This window comes from Tamandua tetradactyla, chromosome 4, assembly GCF_023851605.1.
Source record: "Tamandua tetradactyla isolate mTamTet1 chromosome 4, mTamTet1.pri, whole genome shotgun sequence".
NCBI classification, from domain to species: Eukaryota; Metazoa; Chordata; class Mammalia; order Pilosa; family Myrmecophagidae; genus Tamandua; species Tamandua tetradactyla.
This window is the reverse complement of record NC_135330.1, coordinates 108,968,988-108,994,834: the sequence shown is the minus strand read 5'-3', so window position 1 is coordinate 108,994,834 and position 25,847 is coordinate 108,968,988. Positions and strand designations below refer to the sequence as shown.

Genomic DNA, 25,847 nt, shown 5'->3' with positions numbered 1-25,847 from the left:
CTCCCTGGCAATGTGGGAGAGGACTCCCAGGGTTGAATTCAGACCTGGCATCGTGGGATCAACAATTCCATCCTGACTAAACAGGGGAAACGAAGTGTAATTAATTCAGTGTCAGTGGCAGGGAGAGTTCAGATAGAGTCCAGAGGCTACTCTGGAGGTTGCTCTTATGCAAGCTTCACGTAGACTTTGCTACCTATCATAACCTGCCAGCCCCCAATGAGGACCATTCCAGGCAATCCTAAAGAACACCTAGGGCAATTTATAAGAGTCCACAAGTGCTCGTTACTAGAGTAACTTTCTAGAAACCTACAACCTCTAGATGGGTCCCTGGTCCAGATAAGTCCTGAAACCTAGCCCAGCCTCTCCAGAACATCAGATAGTTCCATTTCCCTACCCCATTTTAGTGACAGACCCTTCTAGTATCAAAAATTTAGAATTGCCATAGCCCAAACAACCCCAGTGAGAGGTATGGTAAAATCAAAGGTCATGGTGGAATTATACATAGGAGATCGGACTTAACAAATGAATATGAATGCTGAATCATTAAATCAATACCTCTTTTAGTCTCTAGTATTTTAGAGCAGCTAGCAGTAAAAACTTAAAATTGTGAAATTGTAACCCATGTCAAAGTCTGAAACATTCTACAACTAATTGTGATGCTGTGCTTGGAAATTTATAGTTTTTTGTATATATGTTATTGTCCACAAAAAAAAATGTCGATTGTGTTGATAAAAAAGTATTTAAGCCCACTAGCCTCCTATATTCTAGAGCAGCAAGAAGGAAAAATATGAGAGGATCGTATGGTATAGCCCGTGACAAACTCTGGGATCTATCCTGTAACTTTTTGAAGAGTGCTTTGAAAACTATTGCTTTTTTATTTCTTTGTTTTGTTTATATGTTGTACTTTTTTATTTCTTTACTTTGTATATATGTTGTACTATACAATAAAAAGTTTTTTTTAAATATTATAGAGAGCCATATTTATAAACATGGAAAAATATGGTAAATTATATAAAAAGCAGTGACATAACAGCATAAAGTAATGAAGTGCTGACACTAAAAATAAAGCTTTGCAGGTGATGCAATGCTTTTTAAAATAATCCACCATTCTGTATTCTTTTTATTATGATTTTCTATCGTTTAAAAATTGTATGTACTTTTCCTAATACTATTTTTGTTTCTTGGATAGACCCACCAAAAGACAGTGGAGGAGCGGTCATCAATAAATATGTAGTGGAGATGGCAGAAGGTTCAAATGGTAAGAATAACTTAAAAAGGGTTTTGATTAATGTAAATAAATACCAGTCATTCTGTCCTAGCTTCATGATTTACAGTTTATCTGTTTTCTCTCTTTTTGCTTTTTGTCCTATGGTAAAAAGGTTTTTACTTCACTTTTGGCTGTCCTTTATTTCCTCCTTTGTAGCAGTTAGGATTTTGTCTGTTATGGCCCACTTTAAATTATGATCTCCAGAAATATACTGAATCAAATATGACTGCTTGTATGTCTATATTATTACCTTTATATTTTCTTGTTTCTTCTCATTTGTTTACATTATACTTAGTGTCAGCATCCTAGACTAAAGTCATTAGATACTATGAAGTCTTCTGAAGGTTGGTTAGTTTGTTCAGTTAGATTTATATCCAGATGTGTGAGAAAAATTTATCTTTCAGTGTTTAGTTCAAATTATACTAGTTTTGTTTTTATGCCTAGTGAACTTTATTCTTGAATCACACACATTAAGCAGTCTTTATTTCTATGAAATTATCTATTTCCTTCAAAAAATAAGGATATCTTTTAATTAAGATTAAGCTTCCTATGCTATTTGTTCTTTCTACACTGTGTGTTATAATGTTATTACTGGACCAGTAAACACATTTAAAATGTTTAATTAAAAGCAAATTATCAATCTAAGCCAAAGTCTGTACAGAGTTACAGAGATATTTCACTCCAACAGAGCCCTGCAAATTTGTCTAGGAAGCTGCACATATAAAGAAAATTAGATCATTTCCAGGAAACTAGAAACAAGCTTACGTTGTTTCTGACAAATTACATAAAAACACTTATTTAGGGGAGCTAGGATACCTGCCGTGTCTGTGATACCAAAATGTTAAACATTACCCTGTATCTGATTGCACATAATTCTTCACCTTTCAGGAAACAAATGGGACATGATATACAGTGGAGCTACTAGGGAACATCTTTGTGATCGATTGAATCCAGGCTGCTTCTATCGTTTACGAGTTTACTGCATCAGTGATGGAGGACAGAGTGCGGTAATACTGATGTGTAGATTCTTCTTCTTTTTTAAGTTTGACCAAATGGGATTGATCAATCACCAGGTGCCCCCCCTCAAATACTGAAGTATATCCACAAATATATAAAAGTAATAGCTATAATCTAAGTGGTTTATTTTATATAACCAAGATATCCTAACATAGTATTTAGCTCATAATAAGGATACAGTGAATACCTATTGTCTGGTTTAGCTTTGGAAAAACAAATATAAGAAAACATTGAAGAAGTTTTATGATGATAAATGTAATACTGTTCAATAATCATAACACTACTCAATAACTGTAACTGGCAGAAATAGAGATAAAATAATTATATACTGATGTACTGTTCCACAAATTATATGTGTCAGGACAAACCATAAAAATGTTAAAAGATAAAAGTATATAGCAAAGGAACTAAAATAGTCTGAACCTCCTGGAAACGAGGTAAACAGCACTTACTGAATATTAAAACACCGTCTTTATCAAGAAAGAGATTTGAGGTGAATTAGTTTGGACAGGATCAAAACTAATGTCTGTCAGGTTGTATTAGAGGTTATTTTTTTAATTATGAAAAGAAGCAAAGGGTGCTTTTTCCCCCAGTAATTTGCTTTATGTGTATTAGTTACATAGTACATGTCTATTTTCTTTGTATAAAATTTGAGTTTTAATGAATTAATTGGGTTTTATTTTATTCAAAATTTTGCTTTTCACTTGATAACCAAGTTATTGTACAGTCTTTGTGTTGATATTATTTTCCTTCAACAAAAGGAATCTGATTATTTGCTTTGGGACATTTTTGTTTTATTTTGGCAGGTATCTGAATCTTTACTTGTGCAGACTCCAGCTGTACCTCCTGGCCCATGCCTTCCTCCCAGATTACAGGGTAGACCCAAAGCAAAAGAAATACTGTTACGATGGGGTAATTTCCATTTTGATAATAAATTATAATTAACTTTGTACTAAATGTATTCATCTTGTTAAATTGCATAAATCTTTTTACTTTAGGACCCCCTCAGGTTGATGGTGGAGCACCCATTTCCTGTTATGGTGTGGAAATGTTTCCTGTAGAAAAAGATGAACCCAGAGAAGTTTACCAGGGCTCTGAAGTAGAATGTACAGTGAGCAACCTTCTTCCTGGAAAGACATACAGCTTCAGACTGCGTGCAGCTAACAAAATGGGGGTAGGAAGAGACTGCTAATTGAATTATAATCACAGTGCTGTTTCATTTTATTATTAAACCCATTATTTAGTCGTTTTGCTTTCAATATGTGACTCTAAATCTTAAGATTTATAATAAGCCAACATTGATAAATAAGAAGTAATTAGTAATTATTGTGGGATCTCAGTATTTCAAACCCCTCTTACAGCTGAACACTTTGGACTTAAGGTGAGCTGAAGTTTGCCTTTCAGGTTTTGCTAATGTGGTTTACTTAGCAAATTTGAGAGTAGATGGTGAAATACTTGCAGTTCTTAAGTCATTTTAGGCTAGTTTTTAACTGAATTTTCTTTGAGTTGGCAACTAATTATTCATTTTTTGCCTAAGGAAGAAAATTTAACTTTTGCTTAAGCATTTCTGTTTTTATAGGGTTGTCTTATAAACTGTCTTTTCAACTGTCCTTTAAACTACTATCTTTGTATCTGTTCAGTTCCATAAAGTAGCCAAAATAGATGTTAGCTTCCTTTTACAGGTAAGAAAACTGAGGCTTAGAAGAGTTAAGTATCTTGCCCACAGTCATACAGACTAATAAATGAAAGAGAAACCACAAACCCGGTTTTGTCAGACTCCAAAGCCAAAGCTCTTTCCAGTCTGCTATGGTGTTTCTCATCTTACTGCAATAAAGCATTTTCCCTAAGGACAAGGCAGTAATTTCTTAACCAATCGAATAACACTGTTTCTGTAACTTATTCTATAATTAAGGTTTTACAAAATTAAACTGTAACAAGTATTTTCCCTCCCTGTTATTTCAGATTTGAGTGGCCTGTACTATATTTCTTGACCTGTTTCCACCTGAGCTCTCTGTTTATATCTGTAAACTTATTTTTAAATTTCTTATATCAATCAAATTCATATACTTTGTTTGCACTCCTTACCAAAGATACTCCTTTTTGTCTGGAGTTAACTTTTCAGCCTCACATGATTGCAGTACCTTGGGATAGCATCTTTAATGCTAATGTCCCTAATCTCTATTGTTGGGTTTATAAGCATGTGTCATAATCGCCTTATGTAAATATCTGCTTTCTATATTCCCATAGAATATATGTTTTGGACCCTTTTGAAGCAATTCTAAATTTTAAGATATAATTTATTCCCACCTTTTCCTATTGCTTTCAATTGGTGTTCATTTCTTCACTCCTTACATATTTCTTCCGACTTATCCCACCTACCTGATTACTTGGCACCTTGACCTTCGTACCAAAACAAGTCCATGAAGGAATAAGGAGCAAAAGAGTGAAAGTACAATAAATGAAACTTAAAAATTGCCCCCATCTTTACCTCCATGATCAATAAATCTTTTTACCTTGTGTGATTGATTATAAAGTTCTGTTATGACTTGTTAATCTTGGAAGACCAGGATGATGTACTTAATTACTAGTGAATTTTTAAATGATATAGTACTGTGCAGTCGGTGGGCATTTAAGGGTGAAAAATGAAAGAATTGGTTATATTTGTTTTTCTAGTTTGGACCATTTTCAGAAAAATGTGATGTTACCACAGCCCCTGGGCCACCAGATCAATGTAAACCCCCTCAAGTGACATGTAGATCTGCAACTTGTGCACAAGTGAATTGGGAGGTATCATAATTTTCATTAACTTGTGTTTATCTTCTTATATAAATAGAATATTTTATATAAAAGCTATATAAAATATGAATTTGTATAAATTTATATTGAAATTTACATAAAAGAATAAAGCAGCTATTCATTTTTGTCTCTTAAGTTATACAGAAAGTAAGTCCTAATTAAATCACATGGTATAAAGTGAATTAATTTTCTTCTTTCAACCTTTTAAGTAAGATATATTTGTATTACATGTATTCAGACTCTTGTTTGTGATATCCTTTGTATTTTATCCAAGGCTTTTGTCTCTCATTACTGATATATTTCAACCACTGGTGAGCTTTAATGTCAGAACAAACATTCTCAGGAATTAGTATTATACTGTTTTTCTCTTACATTAATTAACTGCAGTGCTTTTATTGTATACGGTTATAATCAGTAGCGATGATTACATTTTCAGTTTCCTTTGAAATTTAACAAAGAAAATGCCCTTGTATGGTTTAACATTATATATTACTTAATAGAATTATTTTGAAGTATATTTACTTTAAATTCTCTTTCTGTAATGATACTCATAGTCAGTCCTACTTCTAATTTCAAACAAAGTTGTATTTTTTGACCAATCTTAAATTCATAAGGCCTCAGTGAGTAAGAATGTAGACCTGAATAGTTAAATGTTTTAAAGAAATTCAAAAGCAGTCCACTTTTTGGTGTGCTCAAGAACATTTTTGCCCACAAGCTACTTAATAAAATCAAGACATAATGCCTTTGTCCTTTTCTTAATTTGAAGGTCCCACTGAGTAATGGAACTGATGTGACCGAGTATCGATTGGAGTGGGGAGGAGTTGAAGGAAGTATGCAGATATGTTACTGTGGGCCTGGTCTCAGTTATGAATTAAAAGGACTTTCTCCAGCAACTACCTATTATTGCAGGGTTCAGGTAAATCAGTGCCTTGTCACTTGGTTTGCACATGAGTTTTGTGTGTCCTTAGCATTTTCAAAGTTCTGTCTTTGTTAACTTTGTTAACAGGCTTTAAGTGCTGTGGGTGCAGGCCCATTCAGTGAAGTGGTAGCCTGTATGACTCCACCATCAGTTCCTGCCATTGTCACATGTCTTCAAGAAATAAGTGATGATGATGTAGAAAGTCCCCATTATTCACCTTCTACATGCCTTGCAATCAGCTGGGAAAGGCCTTGTGATCATGGTTCTGAAATCTTTGCCTACAGCATAGACTTTGGAGATAAACAGCCCTTAACAGTGGGAAAGGTTACAAGCTATATTGTAGACAAATTGCAACCAGATACAACATACAGGTACACTCTAAAACCTATATGTTAATTTTTGCCTAGATTAGAGACGTTTTAGATAAAGTAATCATAATCTAAAAAACTCTCTTTTCTTTCATGTGGCACTTAGAATACGAATTCAAGCCTTGAATAGCCTTGGAGCTGGTCCTTTCAGCCACATGATAAAATTAAAAACTAAGCCCCTTCCTCCCGATCCACCTCGTCTGGAATGTGTTGCCTTTAGCCACCAGAACCTTAAACTGAAATGGGGAGAAGGAACCCCAAAGACATTGTCAACAGATTCTATTCAGTACCACCTTCAGATGGAAGATAAGAATGGAAGGTGGGTTTTTAAAATTACTTCTCTATATGGTTTCTTACGTTTCAAGTGTACACTTTTTTTTAATCAAAAACATTTATTTTGGAAGAATGGTCTTTCAGACATCCCAAATCCTTTACCTGTTTCAGCCTGAAATAATCTTTCCCCTGCTCTTCATCAAGTATATAAAGTTTTATAAGCTGTACAAATAAATAAAGTAAATTTTTAAAAACAGTTGAAATTGTAAGAAACACTTTTAAGTGTGCTTTTTTAAAACCTCAGAAGAGTTATGAGGATTTACTGGTAATAGTAAGTGGAATGTCAAGAGAAAAAAATTAGGAGCTAGTTTTTGGCTCTCTAACCTGTTCACTCACTTTATGCTGGTAAAAAATGTTGGCTATAAAATAAGCTCTTTTCAATGTTTATTCCAGCAGGAGGCAATTTTTATAGTAAATGATTGATTGGTTTAAGACCTCTGAGGTCTTGTAGGGCAGAAATAAGCTCTCTTTCTCCTCCATATCTCTGTCATAGCCCTGTGTAATAATTGGATATATTTCAGTTCTTCACCATCAGATCTTCCTTGGATTTTGTGACTTAATATGCAATTCCCTTGTGGCTTTCCTTTTCACTTAGGTTATTATCTATGCTGCCATCTTTTTCAGTTTCAATATTTACCTCCTACAGTTACCTTCATACCATACACATATACTACCACACTAAATCCTGCTAAAATGGAGCTGTTTATTCATATTATGTACCATATAAACACGGCCATGTACCCTCGACAGCTATTAAGCTTTAATATTTTAAGAATTTTTAGTTTTACTTTTCTACTTCTCACTCAATTTATTAAGCATATTTGCATAGCTGATAGGTACAGAATACTAGTAACAGTTTTTTGTGTTAGGTTTACATCTCAGCCAACTATTTGATAATAGCATATTCATGCTTGTACCTAAGTACTCTCTATCAGAAATATTTACACATGTAAAATAGCATATTAATTTGCATACTGTATCACCAGTAATAGCATTACATAGTAGAATAAGTAATTTGGCCACTTTCTGAAATCTGTGCTTCTTTGAACTCTACCGTTGTTCCTGGCAGAATTTTACATATTCATTGTAGCCTTATTTAAAAGGAAGTTCTTTGCCTTGCCATGGATTTTCGTCTTAAATAACATGTTTATCTTTATCTTTAATATATCTAACATTTGCTAGGTGAATTTTTTTAATTCTTTTCATTCCCTTCCTAGCATTTACATTTGGGGCAGTATATGAAGGTTTACTGGAGACAGTTCTAATTAATTGTTGGTTGAAAGATAATAGAATAAAGATTTTATTAAATATGGACTCTATTATATTCTTTATTCTCTATTCCATTGTGGAACACCAAACTTAATTAATATTCAGCTGGCATGTGGAGAATTGTAGATTATGAATATGGCTCATGGCCCTTGACTTTCTTTGGAAAACAAAGAAATTCAAACTTTTATATGATATTGCAAATCTAATACATACAAATTTAATATCGCTGTTTACTTTCCTTCACTTTGATTTTTTTCCCAACTATTTACACTTATAATGGGCTGGTGTCAAAATGCTACTTTAGCTGTTACTTGGCCACAGGTTCTGTCATTGTTCAGTTCTTTTTTCACCAATGGTATTACCACTGGTTTTTTTTTTTCCTACCATATAAGAAGATATATATATATATATCTTATATATATTTTATCTTATATATATAAAAAATTAAATATTTTGTCATTTTTAACCTGGCTACAGTTTTCAGACTTCTAGAGCCATATGAGCATTCATTATTCATATCTCAATTTCCTAAAATTAAAAACAACCAATTAAAAATACTTGGAAACATTCAAATACGGATAATGTATCAGGAGAAGGGTGTATTTCCCATTTAACAGTCCAAGTTGGATAATTTATTAGAAACTATTTTCTTGCATACTGCTCTGTGTAAATCTCTAGTAAACATCACCAGTACAGGTGAAAATTTTGTCTGGGAACTGAGAATTAGCTTCTTTCCAGATAAAAGCAAGGAAGATTAAAATAGAAACTTAATCCTCATAGCTCAGGTCCCATCCTGTGGTTGACAGATTGTATGTGTATGACTTAAGTTAGAAATAATTTTAAATGAAAATTAAGTTTGATACTCTGAATATCTCTAAAATATATATATTAAAATACAAGAGCCTGAGAAAAAATAGTTACTATGGTTGGACATGAAATATAGCAACAAATTTTGAGGGAACCATGTCAAATTAGAAAATTTGCTGACTCTAGTTTTCAGTATCTAATGAAAACATATACAGATGTACTTGGAGTGGCCAAATGTTCCTGACATTAAATTGTAGGAATAACTTAGTTCTTCTAAGTAATGTCCCCAGCTGTACTGTTATACTCGTAAAAACATTTGTCATAAAGTAGTCTAAGGTTTATTTAATAGTTTTTTCCATTTTAGGTTTGTATCCTTATACAGAGGACCATGTCATACATACAAAGTACAAAGACTCAACGAGTCAACATCCTATAAATTCTGTATTCAAGCATGCAATGAAGCTGGGGAGGGCCGCCTCTCCCAAGAATATATTTTCACTACTCCAAAATCTGTCCCAGCTGCCTTGAAAGGTAAATTATACGTCCTCCAGTTGTTCTTTATAAATTATTTTAAGTGCATTTTCATAAAGTGCTTTATTTTTATTAACATTGAGCATTCAGTGTGTGTCCACTATAAATTAATAATTTATAAATTACTATATATATAAAAAAATGTATAGTAATTTTTTATACTTACTATAAAAAAGAAATTATGCAGGCAAACCCATATGGAAGTTTCACACAGTAACAAAAGCTGTTTTATCTGGCTTATTTGTTCTCATATAAGTCCAATTTTTGTCACTGATCTTTCTAATCTAGCATGAAAAAACTTAGTTGAATAGACAAGCCAGCTCTTTTTATACAGTCTTTTACCTTTTCTGCTATTGTTATTTAAAGAAAAAAGTCACAACCTCTTAGCAGGACTGTTCTTGTTTAATTTTTCTACAATGTTGTTGAGTTTCACTGAGTCATTTTTCTTTTCCCTTATGGGGTTCAGTGTCCCTAGCCTTAAGATGACAGTGATTTTAATTAACCCTTTGTGCTCACTATTAAGTCAGGCAGTCATAAATACTCAAACTATGAAAGTATTTCAACTCATTCTGTTAAGAGAGTACTTAAATTTAAAAATTCTCCATCTAGTTATGCACTTAGAAGTACCATAGAAGCTGTTTTACAACTTCCATCTCCCTCCATTGGCTCTTAGCTTAATGAAAGCAGCATGAACCTTGACAAATGTTTTACCCAGTCTGGCTGTAATAGTATGTGTAGGTTGTACAGCTTGGAGACAATAAGAGTGCATTTTTTCTGTGCAAATTTCAAAAATTCACTGATCTTTATTTCAAGTTTATAACTGTATGTTTTAAAAGATTTGTTGACTTGGGCATAAACAAGTGTCTGTGTGAGGTACCAAGTTAAAAATCAAGTATAGATTTTATTTATATTTATCCCTTGCAGCCCCCAAAATAGAAAAAGTAAATGATCACATTTGTGATATTACATGGGAGTGTTTTCAGCCGATGAAAGGTGATCCAGTTATCTATAGTCTTCAAGTTATGGTGGGAAAAGATTCAGAATTCAAACAGGTATGTGCTAATGTAATTCTATGGTTACATATTTTTACTTTCTTTCATTTTTATGTATTTTCAGTGCAAGATTTGGCATCTTTACCTTTGTAATTCAAAAACATTCATTCAGTACTTACTGTTGCAAAGATTAGTAATCATATAGCATCTAAGGATTCAAAATCTTTTGGAGGTGAAAGACATTTAAACAGATTATTCATTCATCTGGCAGTTATCTATTAACAGCTGGCTCCACTGTGCCAGGCCTTCAGTAGCACTGAACAAAGTCGTTTGTCCCCATGGAGCTTATATTCTAGTGGAGGAAGAGACACTAAAAGCACATGAACACGTCAATATATGTTATGTTGAGTGATAAGTGAACTGGAGAAAAAAGCTGGGTAATAGAAATAGGGAGTGCTGAGAGCAAAATGGGGGGCAGGGATGGCAAGTTCTGTTTTACAGAGGGCAGTCTGCTGATTTTTTAACAGAGACCCCAAGGAAGTGAATATGGGGGGAAGAGGGTTCCAGGAAGGAAGCACAATAGTTGCAAAGGCCTTGAGGCAGGAATGTATTTAATAAATGTGATGAACAGCTAGAAGGGCGGGCAGCATGGGGGCAGAGTGAGCGAGAGAGAGAGCTGTAGAAGCAGACAGGTAGTTCATGGTGGTGGGTTTATGGGTGGTGTGGAGGGCATGTAGGGCATTAGAGGCTATCCTGTGGCTTTTACTCTGTTCAAAATGAAAAGCTAGTGGAGGATTTTAAACAGAGTGGTCATATGATCAGACACAGGTCAATTTGGCTAGTGTTGAAACTTGACCAGGGTAGGACAGGAGTCTTTGCAATAATAATAATAGTGAAATATATATAAGAATCAAATATTATAATACGGTGTTGTAAATATGACAGTAGACAGTTATTTTGGAAGCCTAGAGGAAGTGTCACCTTCCGGGCTAGAGATTTCAGAGAAAGCTTCGCAAAAGAGGGGGGTTGCATGAGCTGAGTCTGAAGCATGACGAGCACTCAAATGAAGTAGGGAGTTGTCAGTGTTCATTATAGTTTTTATAAAGAATAAGCTTTTATACAACTCAGAAGCCAAGTTTCTGTAAACATTTCATTTAGTTTTTCCTTTTTTTGCTATCAGCTTTTGATTTGAGGGTTTTTCAGCTGGGTTTTTTTTTCCATTTTCATATCTCATCTTGTATTTTCTTTTTCCACTAGAAAATGTTAACATTTACCTGTTTTATTCCAGTCATGTGCTGTTATAAATATTAGTAATCGGATTTTTTCAGTATACTCAACATATACAATTTTTTACTTTCAAGTTTTGTTAAATATGGAAATGTAATTTCTTAACTGAAATTACAGAAGACCCCAAAGATGCAGATTAAGTTTGTCTTTGGATTGTTTTTCTTTACTAGACTATCTGCAAATTGACTAATGATAATTAGATTTGAAATATAATTTAAAGATAAGCAGGTTTCCTTCTAAGGAAGCAGCAAAATTAATATTAAAGAAAATGTAATTACATTGCATGTTTAAAGGAAATAAGAGCCCCACATTTTAGTAGCGTATGAATTTTGATAAGTTTTTTTCACTACATGAAACAGCAATGCTAATTCTAATTTAACTAACCATATCATCACTGTTCTAGTTTGCTAGCTGCCGGAATGCAACACACCAGAGACGGATTGGCTTTTAATAAAAGGGGATTTATTTTGTTGGTTCTTCAGAGGAAAGGCAGCTAACTTTCCACTGAGGTTCTTTCTTACATGGAAGGCACAAGATGGTCTCTGCTGGCCTTCTCTCCAGGCCCTTGGGCTCCAACAACTTTCCCCAGGGTGACTTCTTTCTGCATCTCCAAAGGCCTGGGCTGAGCTGCTAGTGCTGAGATGAGGAATGCCGAGCTGCTAGGCTGTGCTACGTTGCGTTCTCTCATTTAAGCACCAGCCAATTAAGTCAAACCAGTCACTCACTGCAGCAGACACGCCTCCTAGCCGACTGCAGATGTAATTAGCAACAGATGAGGTTCAAGTACCATTGGCTTATGTCCACAGCAACAAGACTAGGTGTGCTCACCTGGCCAAGTTGACAACTGAATCTAACTAATACGATCACTTTCACTTACTTTGGATTATAAGCATGCTGTAAAACTTAAAATATTGAATTCCTTAGAATTTCATCCTATATATGTTCATATAAAGCTCTTACATCTTTTTAAATTCTATGACTTATTTGCAAGTTATACTACAAAATGATTTGGAGATCTTTTTTTTTTTTTTAAGAATTCCATTTCACTCCTGGATTGTACTATTTTATTTGCAGTTTATTGGATATTCAACACATCTTAAATACTGCGTATAAAGAATGATGGGGGGGCTATAATATTAATAAGTTAGTGTTCTGTTTCCATGGAAGTTGTTTAGAGTCTGGTAAGCGAGGGGGAATCAAACATCAGGTTACTATTGGCAGTGTCAGGGAATGAGTGCCTGGACAAGAGCCCACTGGACCTACACAATATACTTCTTCCCTCCTTAAACGTCTGAACTCAGAACTCAAGTTCTCAAAAACGGTTTCTCAGAGTGACTTGCAGACCTAATGAATCTGAATATCTGGAGTGGGACCCACAATTGTGTTTATTTTTTGAAGTCCTAAATGGTTCTTCTGTACACTAACTTTAAAAATACTGCTCTCGAAGTGTCACGTTTTCATATCTCCCTCAGCACTCAGCAATAATGGAGAGGAAGAAGGGTAGAGACAAGAGCTTTGTGGTTACTTATGTTCAGGTATTTGTGAGGATTGAGTAACACTTTGGTATTTGCTGTTCTCTTTATGTGTTACTTATTACAAAAAGTTATTTGCAATAATATATATAAATTACAGAAGGATCAGATTATGTGACTATATGTGCCAAATTATATGGCAATATATGTCTTATTACATGTAATAATATTTTTTAATGTAATCCAACATTTTTAAATTTTAAATTTTTGCATTCCCTCAAGGCAATGTATTGCTGAAATCAATGTCTTATACTGACTGCTGAGAATAATAAGTACTGTCCATATTAAACAGTACAAAATCAGATTATGGGTATGTGTTGCACATAGAAAGTAATAATAATTAAATAAAACTTGTTCCTCTGTAATGATATCTTCAAAGGTGGATATGTTTGACAGTAAACACATATGCTTATCCTTGAATGGTAACAAGAACTATTTTGAATTTTAGTAGGAACACTTGGTAAATTAAATTCATCTAGCAATTAAATGGGTTTTTAAGACTTAGAAGTAGATACAAATAGATAAGATACTGTTTTCATTTTTATTGTCTTCAATTCTACAATTGGTATTTTCTCCATGTAGTGAAGTAATCACAGAGGTAAAATAAGGACAAAAACATTTTATGAAACTAAATTTTCTTTACAAATTTTACTGTAAATTTCTTTTGCAGTTAAGATGCTATTTGAAAGTTCTTCGCCATCTGGAAATGCCCAGGCTTCACCATCTTAAATTTTAATCTGCATTTCTCAGTTCAGATGTAAAGCAAAAACAGTAATCTATCATTCTCTTAACATGCTCTGCATTAATTGCTGCTTGCTATATGCTGCCTTTAAATGGATAATTGATTAGCAGCAAAGGGGCTATTTTAATCATATGTGAATAATAGTTAAAGGCAAAAAAATTCTGTTTAGATTCTTTACTTGCTCTTTGTTAAGGTCACAACAGTGTTACTTTGACAATAATCAGTACTGTGAAAATGGCATCCTTCATTTTAAATCTTTTTTTTCACATTCTAAGACATAAGCCAGCTCATCTCAAATATAAGGTTTATCTGAATAGCTCTCTTAAATATGTATACCTTGTCAAATAGCTTTAGCAAGTTCATCTGTTTTCCAAAGTCCCTTTATCTACAGTTGCCTATAAGACATCTTCCTCTAGGACTTAGAGCCTCCCAACATTTGACACACAAAATGGAAAACTTGATCTTAATCATCTTCCTTTCCAGTTTCTCCCCTCCAACTTCTTCCTTACTTCATCAGTGTCATGTTGGTCCACAAGCTTAAGATCCTTAAAAGAAATTTTTTTTTTTTTTTGCCTCCCAACTCTTATTCCAAAATCATTTCAAGACCCATAAAAATTCTATCAGGGCCTCATAACCTCATGCTTACATACTGCAAGTGCCACTCTCCTACCCAACTTCCTTTAGTTCCTCACACAGCCTTATGATTGGGGTTCCTGAAACACACCTGAAGGCGCTCCCTGGGAAATCAAATCTAAACTCTTGCAGCTAGTGTATTTACTAATTCCTTCTCTTTCTGCCAAATGTCTTCGTCTGTCACCCTCGTGCTATTTGCTGGATTTTTTTTTTCCCTTACCCATACATAGCATTACCATCTCATTTGGAGATGAAAGGAAAGAAAATTTTAAAGATAAAAATAAAAGTAAAAATCTCCCTTTAGATTCATAAGACAAATAACGCTTTTTTTTTTTTTTTTACGAAATTGGCTTCATTGCATATGTACTATTTTACATTCTTTTCTAATATAACCATCTATTATACTGCAGTTAATCCTTTTACCATCGTCTTTAAGATTCATTTTAAGGCTTCTTTCATGAAATGTTCCTTTTTCTCTGTATCCATTAATATAAATTTTGACTTACAAGTCAATCTGATTTAGTGGTCTTTAAGTATCTATTATGTGCTGGATTCTGGAGACACAGTAATAAATAGATAAAAATCTTTCTTTGTTCCTTTGTAGCAAACCAGTATGTAAAAATTTAGATTTTCCACACAGATACAGTTGAGGCAGCTGAAAGTGCTTGAGAATATGCTAGCCCAGATGTTAGCTGATCTGACTTACAGCTAACCGGGGGGACTCAATTGAGTGAGTCACAGACTCTGAACCTTCATTTTCTCATTTATAGAATGACTAAAAGTCATTTGTGGAAATAGGCACTATGCTAATAAGCTTTAACAAATATAATTCATTTCATCCTCATAATTACCCTACAAGATAGCTACTGTTATACCACTTTAAGGTAGCTGATTGATGTTACATGGATTGTGAAGTGGTAGAAGAGGACTTAAACCCTAGGGTAACTAATTCCAACACTAGCACACTGCTTTGAAAATCCTTGGGATTCCATTCTTGTTATTTCTGTTCTAAGGGATAGGCAGAGGAGTTGGGTTTTAAGGTACTATTGTGTGATTCTAAGTGATCTCTCTGAAGTTAATAAAATGATTTGCCATAAACACTTAAAAAGAGCTTCCCTTATTTATTCCTTCCTTGTCTTGTTCAACAACATGTTGCAATGAAAATTTTACCAGTTATGCCAGACATAGTAGAGAACAAGATTAGACATTGCCCCTGCTTTCACAGAATGAGTTCCTAAAAATCCTGTAATTGAGGAAGGCAAGAAAATGCCTGTGAGCTGATTTTGCTTTTTTCTAAATGCTTTGGGGGCATGTCTTTACTTCTTGACTGGACTGTAAGTTCTGTGAAGGTAGATCTCACATCAGTTTTCAAATTTATACAGCAGACAGAGAAATACTTCAGTGGATAGGTATTTTTTAAATGTCATTTCAAAAGATAAAATGAATGGCACTCACTAGCTTTCCAATCAAAAATAGTTCTAAAACTGACCAATTCTAACACCGCTTTCTGCCTGCCTTGTACACATAATCCTTCCTTTTCGTATTTTATTAACAGATTTACAAAGGCCCTGACTCTTCATTCCGGTATTCAAGCCTTCAGCTGAACTGTGAATATCGTTTCCGTGCGTGTGCCATTCGCCAATGCCAAGACACCATGGGGCATCAAGACCTCGTAGGTCCCTACAGCAGCACCGCGTTCTTCATCTCCCAGAGGACTGAGCCGCCAGTCGGCACCATCAGAGACACTGTGAAAAGCAGCAGGAGCCCACGGGCAATCAGTGATGAACAGTGTGCTGCTCTTATCCTTGTGCTGTTTGCTTTCTTTTCCATCTTGATTGCCTTTATCATTCAGTACTTTGTAATCAAGTGAAAATATAACTTTATTTTTCAACACTTTATTACATTTTATTTTGTCATGTACTAAAATTGTTTCTATATTGCTTTTACAAAAACAGTGGCATTTGGCACTGGCATTGAGGCTACAGCAAATCATTTTTGCCATGACAATGCTTATATTGTTAGGTAGGGGCTGGCACTTTATCAGAATGCAAGCCACAGAAATATCAAAGTTTGTTTTGTTTGTTTGGTTCAGGTTCCCCCCCCCCCCCTTCCTTTTTCTCTTACTTTTCTTTCTTTTTTTTTTTTTTTACATGCCTTCTGTAGAGAACAAACTTTCTAAGAGGCAACAAGAGTAGGTAATTGATATTTTGACCAGTCAGCATGAGTGTAACAATGAAAACCTGATTTGCTTGTTTTAAAGATTATTACCAAGTGAAAAATTCAAAATGAAAAATCTTACACTAACATGCTATATGAAAATGTTAAAAGTCTGATGCTGTGAAAGCAATCTAGTGCTATATTTCTACCTCCTCATTTGTCTTAATTATTTGGTAAGTGGGATTATGATGAATAACTGGAGGGCCTTAGCAAACAAAAATCTGAATGAAAGAATTTGCATGAAAAAAAGCTTCCTGTTTGATAAATGTGGAGTTCTTCATCACAAATATATATTCATAAATTCATGGATAAGACACTTAAAGGAAAGCACAGACAGTTTACTTGGCCTAAAAATATTTCAGTATTTACTCATAAAGTACCTCTTCAGATCTTGAAAACATGGGAAAGAAGAGAGAGGACATCTGGATTGTTGTTTTTTAAGAAAGAGTAATCATAAAAACCATTTGAAATTTCAGAGCTATTTAATTCTGTTTTGTGAGCCCTTTGAGCTACATCTGTCTGTGGAAGGGCAAATATATAAACCATATGTAGCAAATGTATAAATAAGTGAATACACCCATAGACACACATTCATACTTAGATCTGTCTGATGTAGGCCAGTTTTGAAGAACTTCCACAGTTTTGCTGCTTCTCCTATAACTACTGCCATCACCATCAGAATTCCTAATCAAACCTAACTTTTTTGTTTGGGGCACCAAATCCGAAGACAAATTAATTTGCACCAGTAAACTTCGAGCTGCTTTCTTTCTTGAAAATCTAATGTTTAATGTAATGTCTGTTTGGATACTGTTCCAAATTGTTGATTGCATGTGGTTAATGTTGCATTAGAGCACTTTGCAGTTGCATACTTCACTAATGTTTTGTGAGCTTGAGTTTGTGAGTTACTGGATGATCAGACTGAATTTTGTCAAGTACTCCATTGTACATCTTGCCTAGATGTCAATGACTGCCAGTAATATGCAGTTTGAAATGAAATTATCGAAAATTCTTGTCTTTTCACACCTGTTATCTGTAAAACACTTGTAACTAGCTTTTTTTAATTTATTACTTGAATTTTAGGATAGTGAATCACTAATTTTTAGTTGCTGAGGTTAGCATTTTAGTGATTACTAAGCATTCTGTCAGTCTTTGGAAAAAATATATGTTTTGTGCTTTGAAGATCTCTGAAGAATCCCTTATTATAATGGGCATGTATTGTAATTGTTTTACATCACATGATTCGTGCTGTAGAAGAAACATTAATTTTGTTCAAAAAGACGTGGATAAACTTGGCCTTTCCAAGTGGTAAGAATGATCTGTCAATATAATATACTATATGTTTACATTTTATTTAAATTCAGTCTCTTGTGCATAGGCTGATAAACTTCCCACGGAACACCAGTGATTATAATTGTTTTCTAAAAATTTCTTAAAAGTGCCACATTTGGCAGTAAAAATGCATTTAAGTGTAATAGCCCAGAGATTTCTATATAGTTAAATGTCTAAAAACAGTGTAATGTGCCACTGCAGCAAGTTACAGTGGCTTATGTTTTTCATAGTAAACTCAAATGAACTCCTATTTTTGATAGTAAATGTCACTTAATAGTGTATTTGCCATTTGAACCTCACTGTAAAATTAATGCAGAGGAGAAAATTTTTAATGTAATCTTGATTTTACCTCATATATTGTACATTCCAAAAACTCTAAACTTTTTAAAGATTATAGATACACTACCAAACATATCACCTTAAAATTGTATAAGGTTGAAATTCATACAAATGAAAAAGTATACTCTCATAAAAAATACATGAACTGTGTAGCGAAAGTATCTTTAAAATCCAATGAAAATAAAAGTTGTATCATTCTTTTTTGAGATAACGTTTATTGTATTCATATATGTTCTTATTTGCTCCCTGTTTCAGAAAATGCAATGTTAAGGTCTCTTCTTTTGCAATGGGCTTAAAATTTTTGCAACAGTATTCAAAATCTTCAATATGGGAGGACCCATATTTATTATAGAAGATTAGAAGATAAAGTCCAATTAACTAAGGAGTGAAATTACAAGTAAGGAGTTTTATTGTAGTCACTTGATTTTGTATGATTCATTAAATGTCTTGCTTCCTTTACATATATTAGGAGTAAGGATGGGTCTGAGGTAAAATTCCCACTAGGCAGAAAATCTCTGACCTCTCCTCACCTTTCCTGCATTCCTCACCCATTTTCCAGAACCTTCTAACTCCCATTTCCAGGGGCCCAGCATCTTGCACTTACTGGGACTGCCGTCTGCCCCAGCGTCTGCCTTCCACCAGAAAGTTCAGCATTCCTTCTCATTCATCCTATGGACTTCCTCCTGGGAATATGCTTTTTAAAATCCAGCTGAATCTCTCATTGCCACAACTGCAGGTATACCACAAAGTTTCCAATGTTAAGATGGGGAAGTAGAAAGATTCTGGGTATAGATGCATTATTCCACAAAGGAAACCAAGTATGAGTTCAGCCTTGAATAGATATGATAATATAATATTGTACATGTTACCTCCATAATTTTTTTCTGTAGATTGAAAGTTTTACATGTGGTTAAGCATTGATTGCTTAAATTAATTAAGGGATTGCTTTCCAACACTCTAATGCCTTGCCATCAGGAACATATTCTCTTACTGCAGGAGGGTCCCGTGTGTATTTTGGTACCAGAAGGCAAACAAACAAAAATAAACAATTCCCAAAAACTTAAAATAAGCAGGCATCCTGCCAGCAAAGTAGATGATGCTGCCTACTTTCAAAGAGTTTTTAAATATTCTATTTTTGTATACATTTTTTAAGATAATGCATGTCCCCAAAAGTACCCCTTTTGTCTCTATCATTTTCTCCCTAGGGCTCTTAAAAGGGAGAAAAGAGAGACTCAGAGCAAAAAGGAATTTGACAGAGGCACCAAAATTTTAATAGTTGTGTTCATCAAATCTTGTGTCCTGAGTGGTGCCTTCACATGTTATAAATAGCTGTTTTCATCTCATAATATGATTTTCCTGTTTCTGCTTGCTCTGGCAAATTTGCCAACAGAAAGGGGTTACAAAACTGGATAGATTTTGAAGCCACATTCATTCAAATCATAATCACTGACATCTATAACCACCTAATATGTGCTAGGCTTTGTTTTCAGCGAGTAGGAGTACTTGTCCCTTGTAATCTTTTTTCTTTATACATGGGCAGGCACTGGGAATCAAACCCAGGTCCTCTGGCACGACAGGCAAGTGTTCTTGCCTGCTGAACCACCATGGCCCACCCTGTCTCTTGTAATCTTAAATGTACTATTAACTGTAAAGAAACAGAGAAGTCAAACACTGTCGGAGGTTGTGTGGCTAATAAATGACTAATGGATTTGAATCTCCACATTTGATTCAATTCAGCTATCCTCAGCTGTCCTAAAAGTCCTGACTTCTAGGAAGGAAGTAAAAATTAACATTGATTTTAATATTATATTTCCTGGTAACATTTATTGAGTCCTTCCTGTGTGCCAGGCATTGTTGCTAAGCACCTCTACATATCCAGAGCATCCCACAGTCCCTCTACAGGTTGAGCAGAAGGAAATCTGACAAGGAGAATTTCCAGGTCAGGAAGGGTATTGGACTTCCATGAGAAGCCCTAATTTCTTTCACCTTGAGTTTCATTCTTTGATCCTTTGACTTCCATTTTGAACCCACCCTCAGCCCTCGGGATGACCTGTTCTCTTACTCCTCATTCATCAAGAGATAATACTTTTACTGCCCCTTACCACAGATGAGACAGACTAATGTGTCCAAGAAGGGGATACAGCTACAACGGCAAAGGACCCTCAAAAACAGGCTGAGTGAAATAAGCCATACACAAGGTCACATGTTATATGATTCCATTTATGTGACTTGTTCAGAATAGGTAAATCCATTGAAACAGAAAGAAGCCTGTTGATAACTGGAGCTGGGAAGGAGGGGTGGGGCCCTGAGCAGTCTACTTAGTGGGTACAAGGTTTTATTTGGGAGGCAGAAAATGTTTTGGAACTTTGAGGGAGATAGTGATGGTGTGACATGAATGAACTAAATAGCGCTGACTTGTTCAACTTTAAAACAGTTAATTTTATGTTAATGTGTGTTTCATATCAAATTAAAAACATAAACAGCGTGAGACTAGAGAACCCTGGGCATTGCGTCAATAAGTGCATTTTACTGAGGACACAGGACAACTTCTCACTTTTCAAACATTACAGACCTCCTTCGGTTTCCTACCCCTTTCACTTTTCTAGACTGCAGAATATTCCTGGTTTACAATTGAACTTTTTATGGTTATTCTTGCTAGCTGTTGATTGATTTGGTCTGCCCAGGCCTATGTTTTCAGCCCTATCTCATTCTTAATATTTTTAGGGTAACCCAGTGGTCTTAGACAAGAAATTATCTTTTACAGCTTCACAGTTAAAAAATACAGCTATTCAATAAGAAAGCTTCATATACAGTAGCCTCAGAGTTCTTACAGCCTTTATTCTGAAAAGTAATCTTGGAGTAAAAACCTTTTGAGAAACATTCATTTATTAGGTGCTCAAGTAATAATGCTAATTGAATTATGATTCTCTAAATTTTTATACTGACCCATTTAAACCACGATGAAGTTCAGTGTGTCAGTCACTGTGGCTCAAAATGATCTCAGAGTTGATGACAAGGGGAAACTGCAAAAGGTCCAGGGGGTACACAATATAAATAGGTAGGAATATTTTTTTAAAAAGGGGCCACTCAATTGTAAATGCTACTATAAACGCAACATAAATAAGAATTTACTACTTGCCATTCACCTGGAAATAAAAGGTAAGAAAACTGAAAAAGCACGGAGCTAGCTCCACTAGATTATAAGTAAAGCCTCAGTAATTTAAAAATATAATACTAGCACAGAAAAACCAAAGAACTGAATAGAAAGCCCATGGTCCCAAGTACATAGAGGAATTTAGTGTTTGATAAAGCCAGTACTTCACATCAGTGGAGTAAAAATGAAACAGTTCATTAATGATGTTGGGACAAAGGGATAGCCTTCTTAAAAAAAAAATTGGGCCCCTATTCATACCTTACACCATGATGAATCCCAAATGAGTCAAACATTTAATTGTAAAACATGGAAGTAAATAAACTGGAAGATGTGAGAGAGAGAATTCCTTTATCATCTAGGGATGATGACGGCCTTTTAAAAATGCCTCAAGATAAAGAAGCCATAAAAGGACAGCTTTATCATTTCAATGCAAAAAAAATAAAAACTGGGCGGGCCGCGGTGGCTCAGCGGGCAAAGTGCTTGCCTGCTATGCCGGAGGACCTCGGTTCGATTCCCGGCCCCAGCCCATGTAACAAAAACGGAGAAACAGAATACAATAAAAACAAGAAAATGTTTAAAGATGTTTCCCTTTCTTCCTTCCTTCCTTCCTTCTATCCTTCCTTCCTTCTCTCTGTCTTTCCTTTAAAAAAAAAAAAATAAAAATAAAAAAAAATAAAAAAAAATAAAAACTGCCTGGCAGTGAGGATCATAACCAAAGTCAAGGCAAACAGCAATCCAGGAAAAAAATATTTGAACTCATATCCCAGAAAAGGACTGATCTCTCTTTAATAAAGGAAAATGTAATGCGGTCCTAAATATGGAGACTAAATTACCAATGACCCAGTACAAAACAGGCAAAGGTACAGACAGTTCACAGAAAAGGAAATCAGAAGAACTCAAAGTACATGACGAGATGCTCAATATCCTAAAACGCTGGAAACCCATTTTTACTGTTATTGGCAGAAATGCAAAACTTTGTTACACACTCTGTGAAGAACACTGTAGAAAAATAAATACATTAGGTGGAGTTTAAGCTGTCCAGCCCCTATTGAGGGAAGCTTCACATTGCATATACCCTTTGATAGGCAGTTCCACTGTCATGAATTTATCCTTTAGACATATTCATCCACTTAAGACATAGGGATAACAGCATTCAATGCAGAACTGTAAAGAAAAATTGGAAATTAAGCAGACAACAATGGAGGACTGGTTAAATAAATTACCATACATCCAAGCAATGGAACTTTGCAGCTGCAGCAAAAAGAACAAGACATTTATCCTCTATTTATTGATATAAAAAGAACTCCAAGAACATAAGTAAAAAAGCAAAGTGCAAAATAAAACACAGGCACTCCAGCCAGGAGTACTAGTCTTCAGAGTCGCTCCAGCCCAGGCACCAGCCTGGGGATGAATAATGAATGATTCCAGTCCTTTGCATTTGCAACGACTGAGGCCCCAGAAACAGAGACCAGCCGTCCCTGAATTCCTGACCCATGGAATTATCAAGCAATAAAATGAGGTTTTAACCCATTGCGGTTTTGGATAATTTGTTAGCAATAGTTACTGGAACACATAGCTTTTCAAATTTCAAAATATAGTCCTTGTGGCCAATATTAGTGCCAAATATTGGTTCTCCTTAGGGTATTTCCCTCTTCTCTCACCCCTCACCCCACTCAGATTACTGAAGTTAGAAGAGGCCATGTGAGTTCTTTTGGCAAATGAAATGTAAGCAGTAAAGATGCATGTCCCTGTATCCAGTAGGGTTTGATCAGGAAAACAGACATCATGCCAGGTTTTTAACAAATCATTTAATATTGGAAATTGGTTTAACAAGTGTTGGGGAACTATAAAAAATAAAGCAGGAAGGCCAGTAATAACTGCAAAAGAAAGCTACCAGTCTTTGGGTTGGGAGAGCAGAGGAAGGTGCTAAGGTTTCAAACCTAAGAAGACTAGAGGAAGGACCCTGGGGCTGGGACTCAGACCTCTGAGGAGCGCTGCCACCTGGCTGCTGCTGCTGCTGCTGCTGCTGCTGCTGCTGCTACTACTACTGCTTGGTGTTTCTGTTTGTGTGGAAAGAACTAGAGACTGGAGCCAGTGCTCCAGGACAGCAGGCGAAGCAGAGAGGAAGGTCCCCTGTGCATCGGAGGCTCTCTCTAGGACCCCACTGACAGAGCCTAGCAGGGAGCCAGCAGACAAAGCAGATGAGCAGTTTGGCAGAGTCCCAGCCACAAAGTCCCAAAACACAGCACAGAAAGGTGGGATTGGAGCCCAGAGACAACAGTTTAAAACTGTCGCGGTGGCTTGCAGTAGAAGGATTTAAGAGGTGGTGTATAATTCTCCATATTCTCTCTACCCTCCGTGCCCCCCCCCCCACCGCCCCACTGCCTTAGATATTAGGGGAGTATGTGCTGCTATGGAGATGCCATGTGACCAGAGCAACCTAGAACAGAGAGACGCCCACTGGAGGCAACTGCTCTGGACCATCACCTAGCCTTGAGGCAGACTTTACGGGAGCAAGAAGGGGACCTACGAGGTGTGGGGCCACTGCCATTTGGAAGTTATTGGTCTGGACAGCCTAAAGCAGCCTCCCTTCACTGACAATGAACTCCACAGGCAGAGCAGGGCCTGGTTAGAGAAGACATCCTCCACTGCAGGAGCCACATGGGCAGACGTGAGGAAGAGGCCAGAGCAGCAGGGGCACTGCTGCTGTCTCTACATGAAGCTAAGATAAGAAGCAAGAGTCTACTTAGCGATGCCTATGCCCAAAAGGTAAGGGTCACAAGAGTCAAAAGGCAGAAAGACTCTAAGTGTCCCTCAACAAACGAAGGGATGAACACAAAGCAGTACATGCTCATACCATGGAATATTATTCAGCCATGAAAAGGGATGAAATTCTGATTCACACAACAACATGGATAAACCATGAGGACATTATGCTGAGTGGAATAACTCACACAAAAGGACAGATAATGTATGAAATACCAAGATACGTAAAATCATAGAGACAAAAGTAGAGTGAACGTTATCAGGTGCTGGAAACAGGGAGAGAATAAGGAACTAAAAAAGGATGCAGAGTTTCTGTTGGGGTGAGGAAAAGGTTTTGGTAATGGATGGTAGGGGTGGTGGCACAACATTGTGTGATGAATGCCACTGAAATGGACACAGGAATGTGGTTAAAATGGGAAATTGCATGTTGTATGGAATGTACTGTGATAAAAAAAATTAAATAAAAATGTAAGGGGTATTAGGGCAGGAAACAAAGGCTCTGGGCACACTAGACAAGGCACACATCCAGCCGAGGGGCTCGGGAAACATCACCTGGACAAAGAATGTTTTAGATGCCTTTGAGAGGCAAACGGTTTTGGATCTTGACAGACAGAGATGGAAAGAGAGATGCAGGAGAACCAGCATGGGGACCAGAAAGTATAAGACTTGACTGAAGAACAGATAGGTGGCATCTAGTTTACATACAAGGAAATCTTTCTTTTGTTATTAATAATAATAATAATACAAGCTTAAAGTTACAGAGGTTTTGCACCACGCCAGGCAATGGACTAAGAACCTTACGTTTACTCATTGCAACAGCCCAGTGGGGTGGGTCCTGGTATTATCTCCCCTTTTTATAGATGGGGTTTTGAGCTCAAGGACCTTAAGTAGTTTGCCTAAGACCACATAGCAAGGGGTGGAATTGTGCCCCTGGCTGCAGCTTCCACCGCCTAACCACCCTGCTCTCCTTCCTGAGGAAAGCTCACCCCCAGTCCCCACCCCCACACATAAGGCTTAAGAAGACAAGCAACCTTCAATCCCCCTGCTGTTCCCCAGAAATGGGGTGGGAACGTCCATATTCCTAACTCCTGAGACATAAAGCCACACCTACAGGAAAAGAGGGCGGAGTGGGATGGATTGGATTCACCCCTGCTCCGTGGGACAAGATTGGGGATGGAGAGAGAATGACCAGAACAGCGGTCCCAGGGGCGGGGTGGTGGGGAGGGGTGATCGTAGGGGTCTGCACTGATTCCAGGGGAAGAGGGGTGGGTCGGATTGGCCAGGACCCACCCCCAATGCTGGTGGACGGAAGCGCGCGGAGAGGTGCGGATCTGAAGGAACTGAATGTCCCTCCACTGCAGCCCGCCGCAGCTGCTGGTAGGGAAAGTCCCCAGTCGTGGGGAGCCCAGAGGCGGGCCCGGCCGTCCACCGCCAAAAGTCCTGCTGCCCGGGCGCTGGCAGCGGTTCCCAGGCCGGGTGCTGCAAATAGCCGTTACGTCGGGCGCGGCGGGTGGCGACCCCATCGTGCGCCAGGCACTGCGGGTCGCTG

The 25,847-nt window shown here is 36.4% G+C and overlaps 1 protein-coding gene across 6 annotated transcripts in view; it reads left to right on the top strand.

Annotated features, from left to right (window-relative positions):
* The window catches only part of FNDC3A (fibronectin type III domain containing 3A), a 254,767-nt gene extending 238,376 nt beyond the window's left edge, over positions 1-16,391 (top strand). For all 6 annotated transcript variants that reach the window (XM_077158213.1, XM_077158215.1, XM_077158211.1 and 3 more), the window contains 11 exons: positions 1,190-1,258; positions 2,156-2,274; positions 3,091-3,196; positions 3,283-3,458; positions 4,958-5,071; positions 5,847-5,996; positions 6,087-6,370; positions 6,474-6,686; positions 9,141-9,307; positions 10,232-10,359; positions 16,049-16,391. In XM_077158213.1, coding sequence (XP_077014328.1) covers positions 1,190-1,258; positions 2,156-2,274; positions 3,091-3,196; positions 3,283-3,458; positions 4,958-5,071; positions 5,847-5,996; positions 6,087-6,370; positions 6,474-6,686; positions 9,141-9,307; positions 10,232-10,359; positions 16,049-16,363 — 1,841 coding nt within the window. In that variant the 3' untranslated portion in view covers positions 16,364-16,391. The remainder of the gene's footprint in view (positions 1-1,189; positions 1,259-2,155; positions 2,275-3,090; positions 3,197-3,282; positions 3,459-4,957; positions 5,072-5,846; positions 5,997-6,086; positions 6,371-6,473; positions 6,687-9,140; positions 9,308-10,231; positions 10,360-16,048) is intronic.
* The last annotated feature ends 9,456 nt before the right edge of the window (positions 16,392-25,847 follow it).